The 24001-nt window shown below is 30.9% G+C and overlaps 2 protein-coding genes across 16 annotated transcripts in view; one reads left to right on the top strand and one right to left on the bottom strand.

Annotated features, from left to right (window-relative positions):
* The window catches only part of mim (missing-in-metastasis), a 198495-nt gene that overhangs the window by 93619 nt on the left and 80875 nt on the right, over nucleotides 1-24001 (top strand). The gene's annotated exons all lie outside the window — the stretch shown is intronic.
* Nucleotides 8008-23615, bottom strand: LOC135959751 (uncharacterized). The gene is made up of 5 exons (XM_065510785.1): nucleotides 23270-23615; nucleotides 23036-23205; nucleotides 9030-9330; nucleotides 8249-8416; nucleotides 8008-8178 (listed from the first exon to the last, which is right to left on the bottom strand). Exons 1-5 carry the CDS (start codon nucleotides 23540-23542, stop codon nucleotides 8008-8010), a joined length of 1083 nt encoding a protein of 360 aa, XP_065366857.1. The 5' UTR covers nucleotides 23543-23615.

The following is a 24001-nucleotide window of genomic DNA, read 5'->3' as shown; positions in this document are numbered from 1 at the left end:
AAAATCCGCGTGTAACCCACGAAGAGCCATTACACCCGCTCAAAGTCACTGTATGGTGTGCTGTTTTCGCTGGAGGAGTCATCGGACCTTTTTTCTTCGAAGACGTCGCGGGCCAAACGGTTACTGTGAATGGTGAGCGCTACAGAGCAATGATCAACGAGTTCTTTTCGCCGCAAATTGATGAATTGGGATTGGAAAACATGTGGTTCCAACAGGACGGTGCAACGGCACACACTGCACGTGCCACAACCGATATGCTGAAGGATGCATTTCCCGGGCGCATAATCTCCCGTTTTGGCGATTTGCACTGACCAGCAAGATCGCCTGATTTGACCGCTCTAGACTTCTTTTTGAAGTCGCGGGTTTATGTCAACAAGCCTCAGACTCTTGCAGCTCTTAAAGACAATATCCGTCAAGAATGTGAGGACCTATCCGGAAGTTTTTGGCCAAAGTGATGGAAAATGCCATAAAAAGGGCTCAAATGGCAATCAACTGTGGCGGCGGCCATTTAGATGACATCATATTCTCGAATTAAAAGACCAAATAAAAATAATCCGCAAGAAGAATCAAAGTTTTTCATTTTTTTTTTAATTACAGCCAAAAATCATCGGAAGTTTACTTTTGCGCCACCTTGTATTAGCCTTTCAAACATAAACAAAAATTTGCAAAAAAAAAAAAAAAAATTTGGTAAAATTTGAAATAGGATTGAAATAGTTTTTGGTGGATAAAATCATTTTATTTTCCATCATAATCTCCTTTGAGCTCTATGAGCGCTTAGTCTAACGTTTCTCCAATTTGTTTATCCCTTCCAAAAAATAAGATTTGTCTAGGTCATCAAAATAGTTATCTATTGTGATGTGATTTCATGTTGAAGACAAATCTCTTTCCGCCGAGACATTTCTCTAGAAACAGTCACATGTGAGAAAACGCTGCAGCCATTTTGCGGAAAACTTTCCAATACCCAAGTGATCATTCAAAATTAAAACTACTGAGCCATGTGGGATGCCTATGGCCTCCACAATCTCTCGCACTTTCAATCTCCGATCGTGATTTTTTTTTTTAAATTTTTTAAGGCCGTCATCTTGCTGAAAGTTTTCTCCTTTCCAAGTGATCATTCAAGACAGAAACCACTGAGTCATGTGAAATCCCTATGGCTTCCACAATATCTAGCACATTCAATATCCGAGCCAACACCATAACGTGATTTCTTTCAATTGTTTCTGGTGTAGAGACTTCAACTGGGCGTCCCGAAAGTTCGGCACCTCTCGTACTAATGGGCCTTAGTACGATTAATTCAACACACGATTTAACAAGTCACGATGAGCGGCTAAATATTGAAGATATCCGAAATTGAGAACGAAACAGAATGGGGTATATGTTCATAAATACATATAATTGTTTTATTTAAGTTTCGCGTAATTTTTTTTTTAATTTCGCAATAATTCTTTGTTTAAAGTCTTTGATATTTATTATATTTTATTTTTATTTAGTTATATTTTTGTAAATGAATAATTGTTGAGAAAAATAGTGTATTTTACGAGTATATCCCAATTAATATGCCATTATTTATTGTTTTTATCATCTCATCCATCAACCATTCCTTCATTCAGTCAGCTAAACCAACCAACAGAATTCAGTCAGCCATGCGAGCCAAACTGAAAGGTACTAATAAACCAAAATAAAAGCACAGTAAAAACTAACAATAATGGAAAAAGTAATAAGACTTGTTGTTTTAAAGAACATATTCACCATACAAAATTTGTGCTTTTACACTTTTCCCAGTCCCTTACTTAGAGATCTACTGTATGATCATAAATTAAGTTGCGTGAACATTTTCAGTTTGATAGTTTCGCACATTAATACTCTGTGTCCGTTCGTTCCTCTTCTGTCCGCGTTCTCATATGTACGTTGTATAAAATGCACGTGCTGTTCTTAAAATTAGTTTATATTTAGTTTATTTTACTGGGTATTTATTTTATTTAATTCTTTTTGTTTGATTTTTAGCTATAAGGGAGATTTTTTTTACAATAGTTTATTGCTGTTGCCCGCTGATGTGACCTCTTTGTAGGTCATTGTAAAAAAAAATTAAAATGTTAAAAAACTAAACTGATATTCTACACACTTTTGTTGAACGTTTGTAATAAATTATTTTGAGAATGAGAAAAAAATACACCAAGAAAACAAATTCGTAGTTGCAACCAAATTTGTTGTCAATCGAATGATTCTGCCTTGGGGAACGAATCTTACAGTTGTAGCTATAACATTTTACAAGGTATAACACAAGATTGGTTGCTTCAACCGAAATATTTCCTTATTAACTTATATTCTGTTGCTAGAACCGAAAATTTCTATGTATGCAATCGAATCATTCGATTGGCAACAAATTCGGTTGCCAATACACAGAGAAAACAGATTCGTAGTAGCAACCGAATTTGTTGCAAACGAATGATTCGGTTGTACACATTGAATTTTTCGGTTCTATCAACAGAAGGTCAGTTGATAAAGAAGAATAACGGTTGAAGCAACCAAACTTTTGTTACCCCTTCTAAAATTTTGTAGCCACAACTGTAAAATTCGATCACTAAGGTAGAATCATTCGGTTAGTAACAAATTCGGTTGCTATAATGAATCCGTTTTCTCTGTGTACGATTTCAAAACGTTTTCGAGCAGCATGATTCATCCAAAAGCAGGGAAATTGGGTATCTTACGAATTGAAGCCGAGAGACCTTGAAAGATGATTTTGCATGTCTGAAATGATGCTTGAAAGCTATAAAAGTAAATCATTTTTGCACCATCATTATTTGCGATGAAAAATGGATCCATTCCAATCGTATGTGAAGCCGGACCAAAAAGCCAAATATCAATGGTGCTAGAGGGTAATTCTCTGTATTTGGTGGGAGCAAAAGGGTCCTATCTATTATGAGCTGCTGAAATCTGAGCAGATCATCACAGGGAACCTGTACCGAATGCAACTGATTCGTTTGAAGTGATCATTGGCCGAAAAAAGGCCCAGAATATGCGTCCAGACATGAAACTGTAATATTCCATCATGAAATACCAGTTAAAAGGTATTTAGAATGAAGCGGTTGGGAAGTTTTACCTCACCCACCTTATAGTTATAGACTGTGCCCCATACGACTACTATTTGTTTCGATCGATGTAGAACGCTCTCTATGGGATACTCTTCACTTTGGAACAGAGTATCTGATATTGGCTTGATTCGTTCTTGGCTTCAAAGATGAGCAGTTCTTTTGACTTGGAATCCATATGTTGGCAGAAAGATGGGAAAAAGTTTATGTTGTTTTTTTTTATTACAAGATGGAAATTATGTTTGGATGCTAATATAAAGCACGATCAACATTTTGATGCATAATATTCTTTTTAATGGACTGATTTTGTCGATTTCTAATAACAAACTACCCAGGATAATGCAAAATACTTTAGATGAATCTAAGGGAGTTTGGTTTTATATTTTGGACGTAAGCGTGTTTTAAACATACTGACTGACATAGGACTTTCGAAGTCATTCCATAACTGCTTTAAGACATTACTAGGGTTTCTAATTTCCTAATATAATTTTGCAGTGACAAAAATTCTATTTTTTAAATCAAATTCATCTGCGTCGAATGATTTTCTGTTGCTAGTATCAAACAAATCTATAAATATTGTTACGAAATACAACGATTTTAAAACGGCTGATTTAAAAGTAGCATAATGCTTTCAAATAGCAGTGTTGTAATAGCAAACTGTAACATATCTGTGGGCATTATTAACATTGAATAAAAGCTTTCTGTTGACCATTGATCGTAAGTTGGCAACGCTGTTTGCTGCGACCGTATATTCGAATTCGAATATTCAGTTAAAGAACATTGTACAAAGTACACCACAGATGGCGTATGTATTAGAAAGCTCTAGACAGTTAAAGAGCAATCTAGAGTGCAGATGGCAGTGTTATAAATAGTGGCAGAGGTTGCAGTCGTTAGTGAGTTTATCAGAGACGCTTTTCGAATAAACATCAACTGAGTGCTGTGTTTTTCAAGTGAATTCGTGTACATTATAAAGTGTGTGTCCGTATTTCTGCGAATTTATAAACGTGTATAAAAAACATTAAGTGACTATTTAATTCTGTTGTTGTACAGTTTAAATAAATAAAGAGTTGTTACAATTTTTAAACCCCTAAACGGCTTTTATTTGCAATCAAAACTATCCGGTTTATTTAAAGGAAATACACCAACGTTTTGAAAAGGTTAAAATGTAACAATATAATCGAATCATACGATTGGCAACAAATCACAACGAATCTATTTTATCTGGTCGGAAATAATACTGTAACTTTAAGAAGAAAACCTTGAAATACCCTAAATTTAACGACAAAAGATTCCCGGAAATTTATAAAAAAAAACCAGTAAGAAAGCTAGTATATTCGGCTGTGCCGAAACTTATATACCCTTCACGAAATTATACTAAAAAGCAATTTTTAAATATTTTTAGGTAAACAAATTTTAATTTTTTCAACATTTTTTATACCCTTCACCATGAGTGGCAAGGGTATATATAAGTTTGTCATTCCGTTTGTAATTTCTACATTTTTCATTTGCGACCCCACAAAGTATATATATTCTGAATCGTTATAGATAGCGGAGTCGATATAGCCATGTCCTTCTGTCCGTCTGTGTGTTGAAATCAACTTTCTGAAGCCCCCAAATAACTTACATATACGAATGATACATCAATATCTCCGAAATTGTTCCGGCTCGGTTGCTATTCGAGAAAATCGAGAAAATCGGTCCACAAATGGCTGAGATATAAGGAAAAAACCAGGACAACCTCGATTTTTTTACCTATTTTTGACCGATATCTAGATTACTAAATCATTAATATAGACAATATGGATATACAATGATAGATATTTCAAAGACGTATATGTGCAACGACGTATATAAGACCATAGTAAGTTGGACCTACAGGGGTCAAAATCGGAAAAAATATTTTTTAACCCGAATTTTTCAATTTAAAAAAACAATTAAAAACTAAAAAAAAAATTTTTTTAATATTAAAAAATTTTTTTTTTTAAATTAAAAAAAAATTATTAAATTTAAAAAAAAAAATTTTAAAATTTTAAATTTTTATTTTGAAGTATAATTTGGTGAAGGGTATATAAGATTCGGCACAGCCGAATATAGCTCTCTTACTTGTTTTATTTATTTTTGAAATTGTTTTTTAATTTATTTAAAAAAGTTTTTTCAAAACTTTTTTTAAAATTTTTATTTTGTAATTTTTTCAACATATTTTTTTATTTTTGAAATTGTTTTTTATTTTTTTTAAAAAAGTTTTTTCAAAATTTTTAATTTTTTTTGAAATTGAAAAAAAAAATTAAAATGAAATCACATAAATGTTCTTTTAATTTATTTAAAAAAGTTTTTTCGACATTTTTTTAAAATTTTTATTTTTTTTTGTAATTTTTTCAACATTTTTTTTATTTAATTTTTTATTTTTGAAATTGTTTTATAAGTTAGTTAAAAAAGTTTATTCAAAATTTTTTTTTAAAATTTTTAAATTTTCGTTTTTTTTCGTTGCAATGGACTTTGAAGTCTCTATCATTGGATATCCATATTGTATATATTAAAGACTTAGTAATCCAGACATAGAAAAAACTATATTTTAAACCGTTTCAATTCAAATATATATCACATATTGAACTGATTTCAATTATTTTATAATTGAATCAAGAAAACAAAATTTTCTGATATTTTCTATTGAATTTTGAGTTTTGAATTTGATAATTTTGACAATTGAATATACAATTTTCGTTATTGGTTGAACTTTAAATACAAAAATTATTGAATAGATAATTTTTGTATTTAAAGTTCAACCCAGGATGCACTAAGTAAGGTGAGATCAACAACACAGCTGATTTTTATTTATCTATGTTGAAAGTGCTGGTTTGTCAAACTAAATTTATTTTGAAAAAATAATAAATTTTATTTTCAAAGAAAAAAAATTTGAAATCAAAAATACATAAAAGATTTCATATAATGAATTTTGTATAAAGCACTATTAAACCGTTGTTCTTTTTCAAAAATAATTTAAATTTAACGGCCGTTTTTTAGTTAATATGCAAAAATAAAATTTATTTATATTTTATTTGACAAATTCAATTTTGACAAACCCTATGCTCTTGTCAGCAAGAAATATTATGTTTGTTGTCGAAACGCTCTCACCTTTCTTTTTACATCATGGTTCAACCAATAACGAAAATTGTATATTCAATTGTCAAAATTATCAAATTCAAAACACAAAATTCAATAGAAAATATCAAGAAATTTTGTTTTTGAGCACATGAATACTTGATTCAATTATAAAATAATTGAAACCAGTTCAATATGTGATAAATGTTTGAATTGATATATAATTTTTTTCTGTGGATATAGATAAAAAAATATGGCAAAAATCGAGGTTATCCCGGTTATTTTGGGACTACGTTATATTATGGCATGGCTATATCGACTTCGCTACCTATAACGATCCAGAATATATATACTTTGTGGAGTCGCAAATGAAAAATATATAAAAATATTCAGGGGCATTTTCTGCATTAGGAACCCCAGTCATTAAATTAAAGTACTGATTTAAATGCTATATTAAATTAGGATTTGGAATCTCGGAGAATTAGCAAATTTATTTTTATGTTTTTAAGCCTTTTATATAAAAAATCTGTACAAATTGTTCTTAATTATCATAATCTTATAAAAACTTTTAAATGTGTTCACTTTTAAAATAATTAAATCCTCATTCCTAAACCATTTGTCACAAATAATTTATTAATAATAAACATTTTCTTCTCTTATTTATTTCCAGGTAAGAATTATAATAAATTACAACATCTTAACGAAAAATGATCTCACGATTGAGTAGTCAATCAAGTAAGTGTTTTATTTGTTTTTTTGAAAATAAAAAAAAATCATTATTATAAATACCTGTTGAACTCATTTGTTTTGATCATAAAAAAAATGTTATAGAAATATGTGTATAAACCTAAATTGCAAGTATCCAATTACCCCAACTGTTGCCTATGGGTAATTTGTTTTTATTTTTTTATAAATTGCAATAGATTACATCATATAATGTTATTTAATTAAAATAATTTTAAATATATAAGAGCTTTTAGCTTTATGTATTCATTGTCTATTTCTTTGCATATTTTTTTAAATTTATTATGCTAATTAGTCCTTATAATAGTCATATGTTTGTATGAAAACTATGACTATTATAAGTTTTCTTTTATATTTCATTATTATTTTTTTGTTTTACCAACTTTATACTTGTATAATAACTATGAGTTAGAAATCCATGGATGACTGCATAAAATTGCAATATTTATTTTTTTTATATTAAAAATAGAAATAAAATCATCACTAAATTGAATTAAAAACAAAAAAACTAAAAAAAACACCGTAAATAGCAATTAAACAAATCACTGGAGCATAAGGAAATAATTTTCATTTATGCACTTTTAATTTAAAATTAAAACTTTAGCAAGAATAAGATTTTCTTTTAAACTATTTATAGGTAATGGAAAAAACATGTATTGAAACTTACTGTGGAAGACAATAAAAAGTGGACTAATCGGAACATTTCGGAAACATATTTTTCGTCTTAAAGTTACATTATTCTGATTCTGTGTGATGGCTAACTTTTGTTACCAACCAATGGAATGATTCCTTTAGATCCATACATTTTTATCGGTTATAGCAACAACATACAGTTAGTTGACACAGAAGAACTACGATTGTAATAACCGAATTTATACCGCTATATACCCGGTTCGGTTGCTATTTAAAATCGAGAAAAACCGGCCCACAAATGGTTGGAATAAAAGGATAAAACGAGGTTAACCTCGATTTTTGGCCTATTTTTTAGCTATGTATATCTGGATTACTAAGTCATTAATTATGATAACTATTTTCTTTTTATTATTGAAAATCTATTTGTTAATAAAAGATTAATTTACATTTTCACAAATTCTCCATTTATTTCTATACACAAATCGTTTGGACGTTTTTCATTGTTTTCATCGAATGCATCTATATGAAATATGATTTTATGTCTTCCCGATAAATCGACACCATTTACCGAAAATATGAACAGCTCATCAGATGGTTCTACAATAAGAATAGACTAAAAATAAATTTGAATTTAGTTTAACATTTTTCTATTTAGCATCAGATAACTAATAACTAATACTTACTCCTTTTTCGTTTATACATTTTCGCGTGTCTTCTCGGATAGTGGAGGTAAAAACATCATACCAGACTTCATCCTTCGAATACATTGTCGCACATAAATCGGGCTTTATGACAGAGTATACTGTAGGCTGCCAAGTGCCACGTTGATATTTGAATACTTCCATGCGTAGCTAATCAAAGAGTTATATATATATGTTTATGGGGGATTTCATGTCAAGTGAACCAACTTTTGAAATCGATGTCTTCCGATCGCGAAGAAATTTGCACCAAGGTTAGTCCTATTGGACACAATTTTTCAACAAGATCGGTCAAGAACTCTCTGAGTTAAAGGGAGTCCTAACTCAGAGAGTTCTTGACCGATCTTTTTACTATCCAATAGGACTAACCTTGGTGCAAATTTCATCCCGATCGAAAGACATCGATTTCAAAAGTTGATCACTTGACATGAAATCTCCCATATGTCATTTTAAATCGGCCAAAGAATAAAACCTATTTTTAAAGAGATCCCAGATTCGTTTGTTTAAATAAATTTTTAAGCAGCACTTTAACATGTCTATAATTTAATGAACAAAATTTGCAATTGTATTTAGAAATGTTCCATTTGTATTGATTTTTTCGATATCAAGCATATTTTCATAGAATTTTTGATGCTACATTGAGAATTCCAGTCAAGGGCTTGGCAGACTATTTCTTCGTTATGTTTTCTTATGGTATTCTTTTCAATTCCCTTTTATTTGATAGGATCAATGTGGCACTGGTTTGTAACACTATGTAAAAACTTACATCTATACGATCTGTACTCTCTACATCCCATATTGCTTCAATAGGTCCCTCTATATGCATATTGTATTCATTAACTTCCATTGTAAATTCAGACATATCTGCCAAATCCTTCATACCATTGCCATGATGATTTTCACATTTACTAAAGAATTCGTTATTATCGTCATAGAGAAAGCTAAATTCTGCAGCACCACAGCTGCCGATCAACAACAACGAAAGTCCTACAATAATGTAGCCGGTGTTTTTTGGAAATCGCATTGTTGTCGTCGTTGTTCTGATTGATAAACCAACTGTACTATTGCTTTTATTAAATCATGTATTCAATTTTATTAACATTTTAATTACTGTTATCATCTGTAATATCACATGTCAATCGTTAAAACATGATGTTGAATCTAATTAGAATCAAAATTATATTAATTGTATTTTCATTTAAAGGTTTTAAAAATAACATTTTTGAACCACAAAAAATACACTAAACTAATACACGGAAAAAACTATATTTCAATTCAAATATTTATCACATATTGAACTGGTTTCAATTATTTCATAATTGAATCAAGTATTCATGAGCTCAAAAACAAAGTTTTCTGATATTTTCTATTGAATTTGATAATTTTGAAAACACAAAAAATAATAAAAATGTGTTTTCAATTACGAAAATTGTATATTCAATTATCTAAACTATCAAATTTAAAACTCAAAATTCAATAGAAAATTTATGAAATTATGAAATAATTGAAACCAGTTCAATATGTGATAAATATTTGAATTGAAACTGTTTAGAAAATAGTTTTTTTCTGTATAATCATGATTTATCTATATATATAAAAATGAAATGGTCCATGTATGTAATGGCATCACGTAAGAACGGCTGGAGCGATTTGGCTGATTTTTATTCGATTCGAAATTTTCAGGAGATGGTTTGTAAAGAAAACAAGTTAGAGTGCTATATTCGGCTGTGCCTAATCTTATATACCCTTCACCAAATTATACTTCAAAATTTTAAATATTTTTAGGTAAAGAAATTTTAATTTTTTGGAAAAAAATATTTTTCGATTGTTATTTTAAATTTTAAAATTTTTTTTTTTTTAAATTTTAAATTTTTTTTTTTTTTTTAAATTTTAAAAAATTTTTTTTGGTTTTTTAAATTTTTTTTTTGAAAAAAAAAATTCGGGTTAAAATTTTTTTTCCGATTTTGACCCATTGTAGGTCCAACTTATTATGGTCTTATATACGTCGTTGCAAATGTCTTTGAAATATCTATCATTAGATATCCATATTGTCTATATTAATGTCTTAGTAATCCAGATATAGTTCAGAAATAGGTCAAAAATCGAGGTTGTCTTGGTTTTTTCCTCATATCTCAGCCATTTGTGGACCGATTTTGCTGATTTTAAATAGCAAAATTCTCGAAAGCATGTCTGACAGAATTATTGAAGATTTGGATCCCGAAGATATCTGGGGTCTTCAGAAAATTGATTTCAACAGACAGACGGACATGGCTTAATCGACTCCGCTATCTATAAGGATCCAGAATATAGTATATATATTTATAGGGTCGGAAATGAAAAATGTAGAAATTACAAACGGAATGACAAACTTATATATACCCTTCTCACGAAGGTGTAGGGTATAAAAAATTAAGAAATTCCGGATAAAACTCGGACTTTTTTTTTTTGGAGTCCCGTCAACTGTAATAAAAAAGCTCCCTAAAGTATGCAGTACAAATTTTGATATTTTATTTGCAAATAAAACAGAACAGTCAGTTTTATGAGCGTTGGAGAAACTTGAAGAACTAAAATTAGTAAATGCTACCGGGCGAAGCCGGGGCGGTATTGTTTGTTAAGAACTGAGATCAGTCTAAATTGTGCACGCATTTTTATTTGTATTATATTTTTAAAATGTAAAAATTTAAATCATGTTGGATCATGTTAGCTTTTGACGTTTTCACAGAGTCAAACAAAATATAGTTGAGATTTAAAAATTTCAAGTGCTACTCCTTTATTCGTGCACTATTTAATTCAATCTCACTCCTTCTTCAATTATTACACAGTATTGTAATTTATTAGGAATTGATCTTGATTATTTTCGATCATGATTTGTTTAAACAAAAAATAATGATTACAAATGCAATCAAATAGTAATTCAGGTTAAACAACAAATGAAAAAAAAAACAGATTCTTGTTTAAAACAATAAATTCAACACGCATTCTTATAAATACTTAACACAGGATGCCGACCGAAATCACAATTAATTTGCATTTACTGTCCAATATTATTATAATTATTTTAAAATGCAGTCGGTCAGTCAGTCGATCATTTGGATAATGAACAATTTAATACGATTAAAATCGTAAAATTTTATTAGCATTCATCATTAAATTTAACACTTCCACTTGATAGTTTTACTCGGCACCACAAGTCATGCAACACAAAGATTTGAAATTAAGTGTCAAAGTAACAAAAAAAAATAAAATACAAATTTACATAAAATTGCGTGAGCAGTTTTCAAACGAAAGTATTAAGAAGACACACAAAATATAACACAGACGACACACAATTTGAGAATGAAAGAAAAAATAAAAATTAAAATAATTTTTTTTTTTTAAATAAAATAAACACTAAAGGAAATATCAATCTATTTAAAAGAAAATTAACGCAATTTGTGTTGTCTCTATTTTAACCTTGATCTAAAAAGACATTAGCAGCAAATGACTAGTAGGAAAATTTCTGTTTTGGGTTATGATTGCAAAAAAGAGCAATAAATGTTGGTTTTTATAATAGAATTTATTCAAAGTATTGGCAAATGTTAGCTGTGACCTTTTCCCATCTTTCTGGCAACAAATGGATTCCAAGCCGAAAGAACTGCCCATCTTTAGAGGCCATTAACGAATCAAGCCAATCTCGGATACTCTGTTCTAAGGTGAAGTGTATCCCCGAGAGAGCGTTCTGCTTCTATCGAAAAAAAGTAGTCGGACTGGGCAAGGTATGGACTATAAAGCGGTTGAGGCAAAACTTCCCAACCTCTTCATTATAAATAGTTTTAAACATGTGTCCGAGTGTTGTCATGATGGAATATTACGGTTTCATGTCTCTGAAAATTCTGGGTATTTTTCCCTTTTGCTCCCACCAAATACAGATCATCACCTGAGCGCCATGGATATTTGGCTTTGGTGTCGATTCGGCTTGTTGACCGGGCTTCACATACGCAAGTAAGGATTCAGTGGAAAAATTATTTTCTTTTGTAGCGTTCGTCATTTCGGACATGCAAAATCGTCTTTCAAGGTCTCTCGGCTTCAATTCGTATGGTACCCAATTTCTTTTGGATGAATCCTGCTACTCACAAACGCTTTGAAATTGCTGCTTGAGTAGCTCCTAATGATTTTGCAAGTTCTTGCTGAGTTTGACAAAAATCTTCTTGGAGTAATACCTCCAATTCTTGGTCTTGAAACTTTTTTGGCTGGCTTGGGCGATATTTGTCTTCCGATATTGACTGTCTTATTTGTGTATTGTGGATCCAGTCTCTTTCCCTTCGCCCGTCTTACAAATCTTCTTCCATCACTGCCTCTTTAATTGCATTCGGATTCATCCGAAAAACTCCAGCCTCATTTGCCCAGCGGCCAACAGTTCGAGAATTATTTTCCAATCTTAGATTATTGATAATCTTCCGGGAGTAATTTTTTGGAACTTCGTGAACTCTCCTGCTATGAAATTGTCTTGTCTTTAGAGTTTTTAACGTGAATTCTCGGGACGGAATATTTTATTAGCTTCTTAAAATTGAATAATTTGTTCTAGGCGGGAATTCCCTGTTAATCCCGATTACCAGGGAAATGAAAAAGTGAGGAGCTCTTCCTTCCAAATGTTGGGTTTCTACCTGTTTTACGAAGGTAATATGCTGACATTTTGGGTTTCATGCTTAGACCAAGTGACAATTTATGTTCGAAAATTAGAAATCAAATTCGAAAATTCGATGTTATGTTCAAAATTTCTTTAAAGCTGTTAAAATAATCTCTAGATTATCCATGATCCTCATGTAATATAATATTATGTTGGAAAATTCTAAATTAAAATCGAAAATGTTCGAAAATTTTTGAAAATTTTAGTTTTTTTACAATTTCGAACATAAATATTGAAAAAAAAATCTCTAGATCATCCAGGTTCATGGATATTACAATTTTATGTTCGAAAAAAAATTCGAACTTATGTTCGAAAGTTTTTAATGTTGTTAAAATAATCTCTAGATCATCCATGAACCTAATCACAATACAATATTATGTTCGAAAATAAATTCGAAAATTCGAACTTATGTTCGAAAATTTTTGAATGTTGTTAAAATAATCTCCAAATCATGAGAATTCTTAAAAAAGCAATTTTTATTTTTTTTGTGGACAATTTCATACATTTTGCAATTTCGAACTTAAAAATTTGAAAAAAAAATTAAAAATTTTCATGAATTTTAAAGTATATTCAATGTAGTTTCAGAATATAAGTTTTTTAAGATATGTTCGAAAATTCGAATTTAAATTCGAAAATTCAAAGAGCTCTAAAAAGAAGAAAATAAACTTTAAATTAAATCAAACTATATTGCGGCAAGCATTTATATCATATACATAAATCATATAATGTGAGGAGCCACTAAAGCTACTTTTTTGAAAATTTAAAAGCTTTGGGAAATTGATTTTTTCTAGAAGATTTAAACCCAAATATTATAAAAATATCAAAAAATCAATTTGTAAAAAAATTCGAAAAAGTACCTTTTGTTCTGCGGCTCCTCATGTAATAAATATTTTGATCTAAAAAACTAAAAAATTATTACCCTTAATTTGTAATTTAATACTAAATTTCCAACTGGGTATTTACTTACGTACATCATCATTACAATTTCTTGATGCCAGCTAAAATGAAACCACCTTAATTTTCATAAACTAAAACATACACATTCAGCATAAATGATTTGATTTATAACACTCCTATATTTATTTAAATTATTCCAAGTGTAGCCAGAGCTATTGTCGTTACTTAAGTATTATAGACGTTGTGTTGCTGTTTGGAAAACTAGAATCTCTACAGAATAAATATCGTTTAGTTAAACAACAGAAAAGTATGAAATTCATATTCATTAAATGTCGCTGTCAAGTAAGTGCAATTGTTTCAATTATTTTGAATAGAAAGACTGAAAGACAGACAGACAGGCAGGCAGGCACATGCTCTCTGACAGTTTGTAAATATATTTTGTATTAAACTACCAACTAACTATTCTACAACTAGAAGAAGTCATTTAAACCACCACCACCACTTGTTATTTCAAAAGAAAGAAATTGTGTGATTTTCAGTTATTTTCATTATTTAATGTTCTCGTGCTGATTGTTTGTTTTAATTTTTAATGCCACACGACCGTCAACTTAAAGCAAGCAGAGCAGCATTTGAATTTAAACAATCATACAAACTAATTAAATGTTTTTAAGATATGAGTATGAACACAATTTATAAGTAGTATTTTTTTGTGTGAACAACAATTGTGACAGTTTTATTAATTAGTAACAAAAAAAAAACACTTTCATATAGAATTTCTTATGTTTATTAATTTGCTAATTGTTATGCATTTTAAATATTTATTTTTATTGCTAACTTTGAAATTCTTTTATATGAAATTTAGAAAAAAATGTATCTTAAAATCGTAAAAACAATCTCACTTTCTACGTAAGTGAAAAATAACTGTGACATTCAAATATTGTACATTAGCTTAACATTTGAGTTTTTCCCCTTTTCTCATTTTTCCTATTCAAATTCAATGGAAAAAACTCCCGCGGAATTTTTTATTCATAATTGGGCTGATTAGAATATGAGTTAAGACGTTGATGAAAGGAATTTGTAATTTGCAGATCATTTGATGTTCAAAAGTCTAACAACCCTAATATAATAAAACTGCAACACACGGGCCTTAAACAATTCGTCGGAAACCGATCAAACTCTTCTAGACCAAATTGAAAATATCAGTGTATGCCGTAGATCATATTGAATACAAGACCTCTGAAAGAAAGCAGACGATAAACCGATAATAGGTGGAAACTCATAACTACGAGAATAGAGATAAAGACCCAACCGAATGATATCAGAACGCGCAAGGAAAAATGTAGATTTCCTCAGATAACAATGGCGATCACATCATCTCAAAAACACCCAGGGTGATATTTGGGCACACCATTATTTCAACCTGTCAATATGCATTTGTACACGTTATATTTATAATCTTGACATGATTACAAATTCTCTATAATATGTTTAAAAATAATCATATTATGATTGAACTGGAATCATGTTATGGTTGAGTTTCTATTATAATATGATCGTTGACCAATAATATGATTATATACGAATATATTATGATTGTCAATAAACAAATAATTATAACAGTAGATAAATACTTATTAGTATCATTAGTAATAATAATAATAATTTGGCGCTATTTGGTAATGGTCACCACAACCATATTTTATCTTTGTATGTACTGTCCACTCCTATAACCATATCCACTGCTAAAAAAATAGTTGAACCTTCCAGCTCAATAATGTGGTACATAGACTTTGGGACAGGCCAATATGGATATTTTTCACGAACTGAAAGATGACTTGATCTTCAAAAGTGAAAATTGGTCTCATGGATTGAAAAAACTAGGAGGATCACATAATAAACAATATAATCTCAAACTTTCACAACAAAATACTTGTTGACTCTCTCGATAAAGAGTTTCGTTGTTAAAAGGCAGGTTTTACAGCTTAAAATTTCTGGGTAGATCACAACGATCTGAAGAAATTAGGTTTCCAACAAGCGCCAGAATGTGGTACAGAAACAATACAGAACATTCTGATGAACTGAAAGAGGTATTGATCATCAACATACAGAAGAGAGGTGACCTAACGGAGTTCAAAAACAGGAGTATTATAACACTAATAAACAAGGTAAACGCCCACATTATCAACAAGAGAATTGCTGGCTCTCTGGTTAAAAAGTTTCGTTACGAACATGCTGGTTTTAGAGCTGAAAAATTCTGGGTAGATCATAACGAACGTTCGCGAACTGAAGAAGGGTGGTTTCAAACAAGAGCCTTCCTGTTCTAGAATGTACTACAAAACATTCCAACGAATTGAAAGAGGTTGTGATCATTAACATATCGTAGAAAGGTGATCCTACGGAGTATAAAAACAGGAGAATGATCAGTGATCACAAACGACAACATTATCAACAGAAGACTTGCTGACTCACTCGATAAAAAGTTTCGTTACAAACAGGCTGGTTTCAGAGCTGAAAACTTCTGGGTAGATAACAACGAACTAAATAAAGTGGTCTCAAACATGAACAGAATGTGGTACAGATACAATGGGACAATACCGATGATCTGTAATAGGTCCTCCTGATCATCAAATTACTGTAGACATGTGATCTCATACTCGTAAGCATAATAAACTAAATCATTTTGACTCTCTCGATAAAAAGTTTCGCTGCAAACAGGCTGGTTTTAGATCTCAAAACTCTTATGTAGTTATATCACATAAATAGCCTCCACATTATCAGTCGAATTGAGCTTATCTGTCCAACTGTTGTTCATTGATTTCAAAAAAGCTTCTGATATACTTGTACACACACATTCCCATTTGGAAAGCATTGAGAAAATTAATTAAGATTACCCAGGAATTATACTGAAACTTCATGGAAATTCTATAAGCGACTAGGTTTTTGCTATATAGTGGCTTTCGAAAAAGCCAGGTTTAGAAACATGTTGTTTTGGGAAATAATTCGCAAGCTCGTGAACGGATACTATGTTCTGAAGTGAAACGTATCCCAGAGATAGCGTTCTGCATCGATCGAAACAAATAGTAATCAGATAGGGCAAGATCTGGCGGGCGTGGCAAAACTTCACAACTAATTCTTTCTACATAGTTTTTAATAAGTATTTCAACATGTTGCCGAGCGATGTCATGTTGGAATATTACGGTTTCATGTCTGGCCGCATATTCTGGGCATTTTTCGGAATGATGGCTTCAAACGAATCAGTTGTGTTCGGTACAGGTTCCCTGTGATGGTCTGCTAAGATTTCAGCAGCTCATAATAGATAGGACCCTTTGCTCCCACCAAATACAGATAATTACCTTAGCGCCATGGATATTTGGTTTTGGTGTCGATTCGGCTGGTTGGCCGGACTTCATATACGATCTCTTACGATTCGGGTTATCGTAATGGTTCCATTTTTCATCGCAACTAATGATTCGGGTCAAAAATGATTTTCTTTTATAGCGTGCAAGCATTACTTCTGACATGGAAAATCACCTTTCAATGTATCTCAGCTTCAATTCGTATGGATGAATCCTGCAGCTTGCAGAATTGATGCTTAAGTAGCTCTCAATGATTTTGCAAGCTCTTGCTGAATTTGACAACAATCTTCATGTTTGGCTGGTCTGGGCGGTCTTTGTCTTCCGTGTCAAAATCACCACTTCTGAACCACATAAACCATCTCTCGCACGTTGAAACCGGCCTTTGAACTAAGTCACCAATGAACAAAGTCCCCAAACCGCAAATGAATTAAAGCCCCAAAATTTTATATAGAAGAAACAAACTACGAAATTTAGGGACTTAGTTCATTTTTGGGGATTTATTTCATTTCTAAAATTGGGGATTTAATTCACAATGAAATTACTCTGGGGTGTATCAAAAATTGGCTTCGCTCAGAAAAGTTGTTTTAGATTGCCGGCCTTTGGCCGAAGGCCGGCAATGCAAAAAGGTTTTAGTATGCGAAGACGGTTTCTTTTCATTTTGGTTGGGGGTTTAGTTCCTTTGGTTGGGGATTTATTTCATTTAGAACTTTTGGGTTTTAATTCATAATTTGTTCGACTTTGTTCGTAGCGCCGTTGAAACCGATGAAATATATTCACCATAAACTTTGATAAGGAATCGATGCACTCCAGCGGCACTTTTTTTTCAAATTAAAGAAGTAAAGCAAAACTTCCCGCATATGACGCTTTGTTAACACAATATTCGTCATTTCCAAAAAAAAATTAAAAATTAAATTAAATTTTTCTTGACTCACTCCTTACTGCAAATTCATCTAATAAAGATTTCACAATCTGATTTTTATTAATGTTAAACTATTATTTCTGCTAACCACACTAAACTTAGAGATCTGTTCGCACCACTAAATCAGCGATTAAATCGGGTATCAATTGCATTACACGCAATTTAAAGTTTTTACAAAAAATCATCATAATCTTAGCTAAAAGTTTCATACAAACTTTTATCACTTTTAAACGATCTTTGTGGATTTATTGTTTTAAGAAACAAAGTCGAATATAAAAGCACGATTTTTAAATTTTATGTGTTTTAATTATGGATTAAAAAAATTATTATTATTAATTCATGAATTCAATTCAGGCAAGAAAGAAAAACAAACAAACGCGATTACAAAATTCTTTAAAAAACGATGTGAACAAAAGCAAGAAAAAGACACAAATTAAACAATAATAATTCAACGTGATTTTCAGTTTATTTTAGTCTTTTTTTGTCTAATGTTTTTGATGACATAGATATTTTTTTTCTATTGTTGCAATTGACAATAATTGAATTTGTTGCAGTTTGGTGTTTGTTTTGTCTTGGGGCCAACGAAATCAGTTAAAAGCTGCTGGTAAGTTAAACTTAAAGGTGGTCGATTGTCGTTTTTTTGTTGGCTATTTGGTTTTTGATTTTATACATTCTTAAGAGCTGGCTGGCATAATCTATTCAGCCATAAATTGACAACATTTTGTGTTTTTGTTTTAGGTATTTTGCAGTTTTTGTTTATTTGCTTAAAAATGCTATTAAATATTTTCAATCTATTTTAAAAACTTTACAAAAAATAGTTTTTTTCAGTTGCACAAAACTGTCAGCAGAAAAGTTGAAATATATTTTGGACTACATTTTAAAAATAAAATTTGCAGACATGAAGTCTCCACTAGTCTTTCATTACTTTTTAAATTCATACAATACTTTAAAATATATATATTTACATTTAATTTTAAATGTTTAGGTCTGTTTTTGAAACTTTTTATTTTTTTTTATGAAATTAAATCCATATATGTATGTTTATGCTGGAAAAAAACTTAAAGGCCTGCTTTTTAATATGGTTTTGTTTGCAAAAGGTCTTTAAACTTGGTTAAATGTAACATTAAGCATTTTGCTTTTATTTGTATTTCTTGCTGCAATTAATGTATATTATTGCAAATTTCCAAACCATAAAGGTTTCATTTTACTTTTTCCACTCTTGCTTTATTTTCTTTTCATATTTGTTTACAAAATAATGTAAGAAAATAAACAAAAGAGAGTTTTTCAAGTCAAAAACGAATTTGGAAATCACTATAATTTAAAACAGTATCAAATTGAATTTAATTCTTGGAATAAATCAAACAATATGAATGCCTATGATAAAACAAGTAATGGGTTAAAAATTGTGTAACACTTCCCTGGCATTCGTATTGTTTATGGTTAAATAACCGATCAAGCTCGGCCCCTGAGGGCTATGAGTGCCGACCACTGATTTAAACTCATTATTGAAACACAGTGTTGTCATTGCAGTCAAATAATTTACACAAAAGATTACAAATATAGAATTAAATAAGTCATTACCAGGACAGCACTATAATAACTAGAATTTATAGTGACTCATTTATTGTAAGAACCTATACCAGTGGTCGGCATTAAGAGAACATGAATTCTCTATTTTAATATGGCCAGATATTTAATGTGATTTTTCTTTCATTTGTTGATAATTTTCATGAACTTTGTTGACATTTATGTGATTACAGGTTAAATAACCGATTATATTCGCTCCCTGATGTTTATGAGTAATTTATAAGTTCTTTTTTGGGACTCAGTTCATTTATTTTTGGTTCTTTTTTTAGTAAACTGGCATAAAAATTAGGGATTTTTTCCAATTTTAAGCATTTATTTTGAAACATTTGTACAATATGGATTCCAAGCCATAAGAACTGCTCTTCATTTGAGACCAAGAATGAGTCAAGACCAATTTCGGAAACGAAGAATATCCCAGAGACAGCGTTCTGACACTGTCTGGACTATAAAGTGGGCGTGGCAAAACTTCCCAACTATTTCATTATAAATACTTTTTAACAGATATTGCAGCATGTGGCCTATCGTTGCCAAGATTGAATATTGAATTCTAGATTTCAGCAGCTCATAATAGATAGGAGCATTTTGGTGCCGACCAAATACAGATAAATGGCCGGGCTTCACATATGATCTCTTAAGAATTGAAGCTGAGAGACCTTAAAAGACGATTTTGCGCTTCGGGTTATCGTAATGGTTTAATTTTTCATAGCAAGTAATGATTCGGTTCAAACATGATTTTCTTTTATAGCGTTCAAGCATACAAAATCGTCTTTCAAGGTCTCTCAGCTTCAATTTCCCTGCTTAATAACGGTTTGAAATTGCTGATTGAGTAGCTCTCAATGTTTTAGCAAGCTCTTCTTGAGTTTGAAAACAATCTTCATGGAGTAATGCCTACAATTCTTGCCACTTCTGAACCGCACAAATCATTTTTCACACGTTGAAACCGATGGAACTCACTCCCCATAAGATTTGCTAAGTTTTAGCGGCACTTTTAGTTAAAATTAAAGAAGTAAAGCAAAACTTCCCGCATATGCCGATTTGTTGGTACAAAATTCGACATTTAATTCGACAATTGCTCACCGAAGCTTATGGAGAATGTGTTTCATTGGTTTCAACGTGCGAGAGATGGTTTGTGCGGTTCAGAAGTGGTGATTTTGATACTGAAGACAAAGATCGTCCAGGCCAGCCAAAAAACTTTGAAGACCAAGAAGATTTTAGTCGAACTGAACAAGAGCTTTCAAAATCCTTGGGAGCTACTCAAGCTGCAATTTCAAAACGTTTGTGAACAGCAGGATTTATCCAAAAGCAGGGAAATTGGGTACCATTCGAATTGAAGCTGACAGACCTTGAAAGACGATTTTGCATGTCCGAAATCAGTTTTGCGCAAAATCATTTCTTACAATGAAAAGTAGATCCATTACGATAACCCGAAGCAAAAGAGATCGTATGTGAATTCCGCACAACCAGCCGAATCGATACCAAAGCCAAATATCCATGGCGCTAAGGTAACTCTCTGTATTTGGTGGGACCAAAAAGGGTCCTATCTATTATGAACTGCTGAAATCTGAGCAGACCATCACAGGGAACCTGTACCGAATGCAACTTACTCGTTTGTAGGGAGCATTGGCCGTAAAATGCCCAGATTATGCGGCCAGACATGAAATCGTAATATTCCATCATGACAACGCTCGGCCACATGTTGAAGTTCTTGATAAAAACTATTAAGAATAAAGTGGTTGGGAAGTTTTACCTCACCCGCCTCATAGTCCAGACCTTGCCCCTTCCTACTATCTTTTTGGTGATATATGCAGAACGCTCTCTCTGTGATAGGCTTTACATCAGAACAGAGTATTCGATTCTTTCTTTGCCTCAAAATATGAAGAGTTCTTTTGGCGCGAAATCTAAATGTTGCCAGAAAGATGAGAAAATGTCATAGCTAACAATGGCCAATACTTTGTACAAATGTTTCAAAATAAAAGCTACAAATTTAAAAAAAAATCCCGCATTTTTAAGTTATACATCCAATATTGAGTCTTTGTTTGTCATAAATAAGTATGAATAAATCAGATAATAACTAAGTCATTATTAGACTACTTCTAAGTAATGCAGAAGGTATGTAATAGCTCAGTTTATCAAATTTTAATAGGTTTTTTTTAGATTTTGTTTTCGAATTTTTAGGAATTTGTTTCAAAAAGAATATTGTGAGTCTGTACCGCATCAACCCTGAAGTTTGATCCCATCTTTTATGTCCACAGTTGGAACATGTATGTTGCCTATAGGTAGTCAAACTTAATATAACCTTTATTTTTATTTGCCAGGCTAAAGTATAAAAGAAACAACTAACTAAACAATAATATTTCTTTTTTCTTTTTCTCTTTTTTAACAATAACAAATGAAAAACCAAAAAACTAAAACTCCCCTCGTGTCTCTACAACGCATAAGTATTATTTTACATTTGACGCGTGCTGAGACCACAAATAGTCCAAAGTTTAAATTGTACCATTAAGTTTAAGTTAGTACGAGTACACAAACCAAATATATACCTACAATATGCAAACAAAACATTTGTGCTAAAAGTACCACACAGACGAGTTAAATGTCATTTGTTTTTTTTTGCTTTAGTAAACAAATAATATGAAAACAAAGTTTGCATAAATGTCATAAAACACAATTAAATTGAGTATAATGTTTAAATGAAAAAAAAATAGTAAAAAACCAGAATACAATAGTTTGTAAATGAGACACAACCTATCGTATGAGTTGTATGTTGTATGAAATTTTATTATTATACGAAAATAACGGCAATATCATATTTTTTTATACCCGATGTATTCATAAGATATTCGATAGAGTTGCTTAAGCAATTGGTCAATTCACAAGGTCTGCTATCATGTCATATTAGGACATTATGACAATATGACATGATAGGAGACCTTGTAAATTGACCAATTGTTTAAGTAACTTTATCGAATGTCATGAATACATCATATTTTGTATATTTTCATAATATTTTGTACGACTATTGTAAAATCAGACGACATACAACTCATACCATAGGCTGTGAACTGCACTAATGTCTTTAAGATGAAAATATTGCCGATATATTTGAATTGACTTGGTTTTTGTGGAAATCACTTTAAGTATTCTACCATAATGCACTGATTACTAATAAAATTTGTTTGTTGCAGCATAATTGCAACTTAATAAAACGATATTTCCAAGTTTAACTTATTTTTTTAATATCAACAACAGTGATCGGCACTCATGCAAAGGGTGCTTATGGATTTAAAATTATCTGCTTTTGTTGTAAGGATGCTTATTTTTATATAAAATTTTTTGTTTACCATCATTATTTCTTCATTATATCACCCTCAATTTCCAAACAAACCGAATATGGCTGCTTATCATCCTGTTCATTAAAGGCATCAACTTTTATCACTAATTTATGTCTCCCAGAAATATCTTCACCTTGTACATCCAATACAGTTTCCAAATCAAAAGGTAAATGATTATAGGTATGCTTAAAAAACAAGTTTAATATTTTATGCTTCGTTACTTAAAAACATTAAATCATTTTAACTCACTCCCTTATTGTTAATACACTTCAAATCATCACCATCTATGAACTGAGCCCATGTCTTATACCATATATCGCTCTCATCGAACAATGTTCTGCAGAAATCCTTTTGTATCATGGTAAATACAGTTGGTTGCCAGCTACCACGTTCATATTTCATAAGATCAGTATGTAATTCCACACGATCACTGGGATCGGCCTCCCATAACATGGTAAATGAACCCTCCATGTGAACCCTGTCATCTAGAAGTTCCACACTTAAATTTGACAAATCAAACATATCAGCTACACCCAGATAATCGGGCTCATTTTTACAGTCTTGAAAAATGGAGGGATCTTCAATCAAAAATACAAACAAGGTTCCCCTGATAACTTTGGTCCCGCAGCATAATATTAACAAGAAATTTAAACAAAATTTTTGTTTTAAATTCATGTTAATTCCAGATTTGAATTATAATAACTTTACTAGATAATATTAATGAGGAAAATGCCCAACTATTGTATGCATTTTCATTATTTATATTAATTTTTTTTTGTTGTTTTGTAAAATTATTAGATAATCTATTGTTGTTTTTATTTGTTTAAACTAATTATTTTCATGACTTTGTTTGTTATTAATTGGGTTGATAAATTTGTATACATTTCAATTAACATGATATAATTATTTATGACAACAAAAAAATAGGGAAATAATGAACTTGGGGGGAATTTTAGTTTTTATAAAACAGAGACATAAACC

Source organism: Calliphora vicina, chromosome 5 (assembly GCF_958450345.1).
Source record: "Calliphora vicina chromosome 5, idCalVici1.1, whole genome shotgun sequence".
NCBI classification, from domain to species: domain Eukaryota; kingdom Metazoa; phylum Arthropoda; class Insecta; order Diptera; family Calliphoridae; genus Calliphora; species Calliphora vicina.
The sequence above is the reverse complement of the archived record's forward strand: the minus strand, read 5'-3'. Positions and strand labels throughout refer to the sequence as shown.

Coding starts and splice junctions, on each gene's coding strand:
- LOC135959751 (XM_065510785.1), bottom strand. CDS start 23,542: ATGTTTGATTTGTCAAATTTAAGTGTGGAACTTCTAGATGACAGGGTT. Junction 9,331..23,035: donor GGTGATATAATGAAGAAATA/ATGATGGTAAAC, acceptor ATTTAATAAAAG/CAATAGTACAGTTGGTTTAT. Junction 8,179..8,248: donor AATGTATAAACGAAAAAGGA/GTAAGTATTAGT, acceptor ATTTATTTTTAG/TCTATTCTTATTGTAGAACC.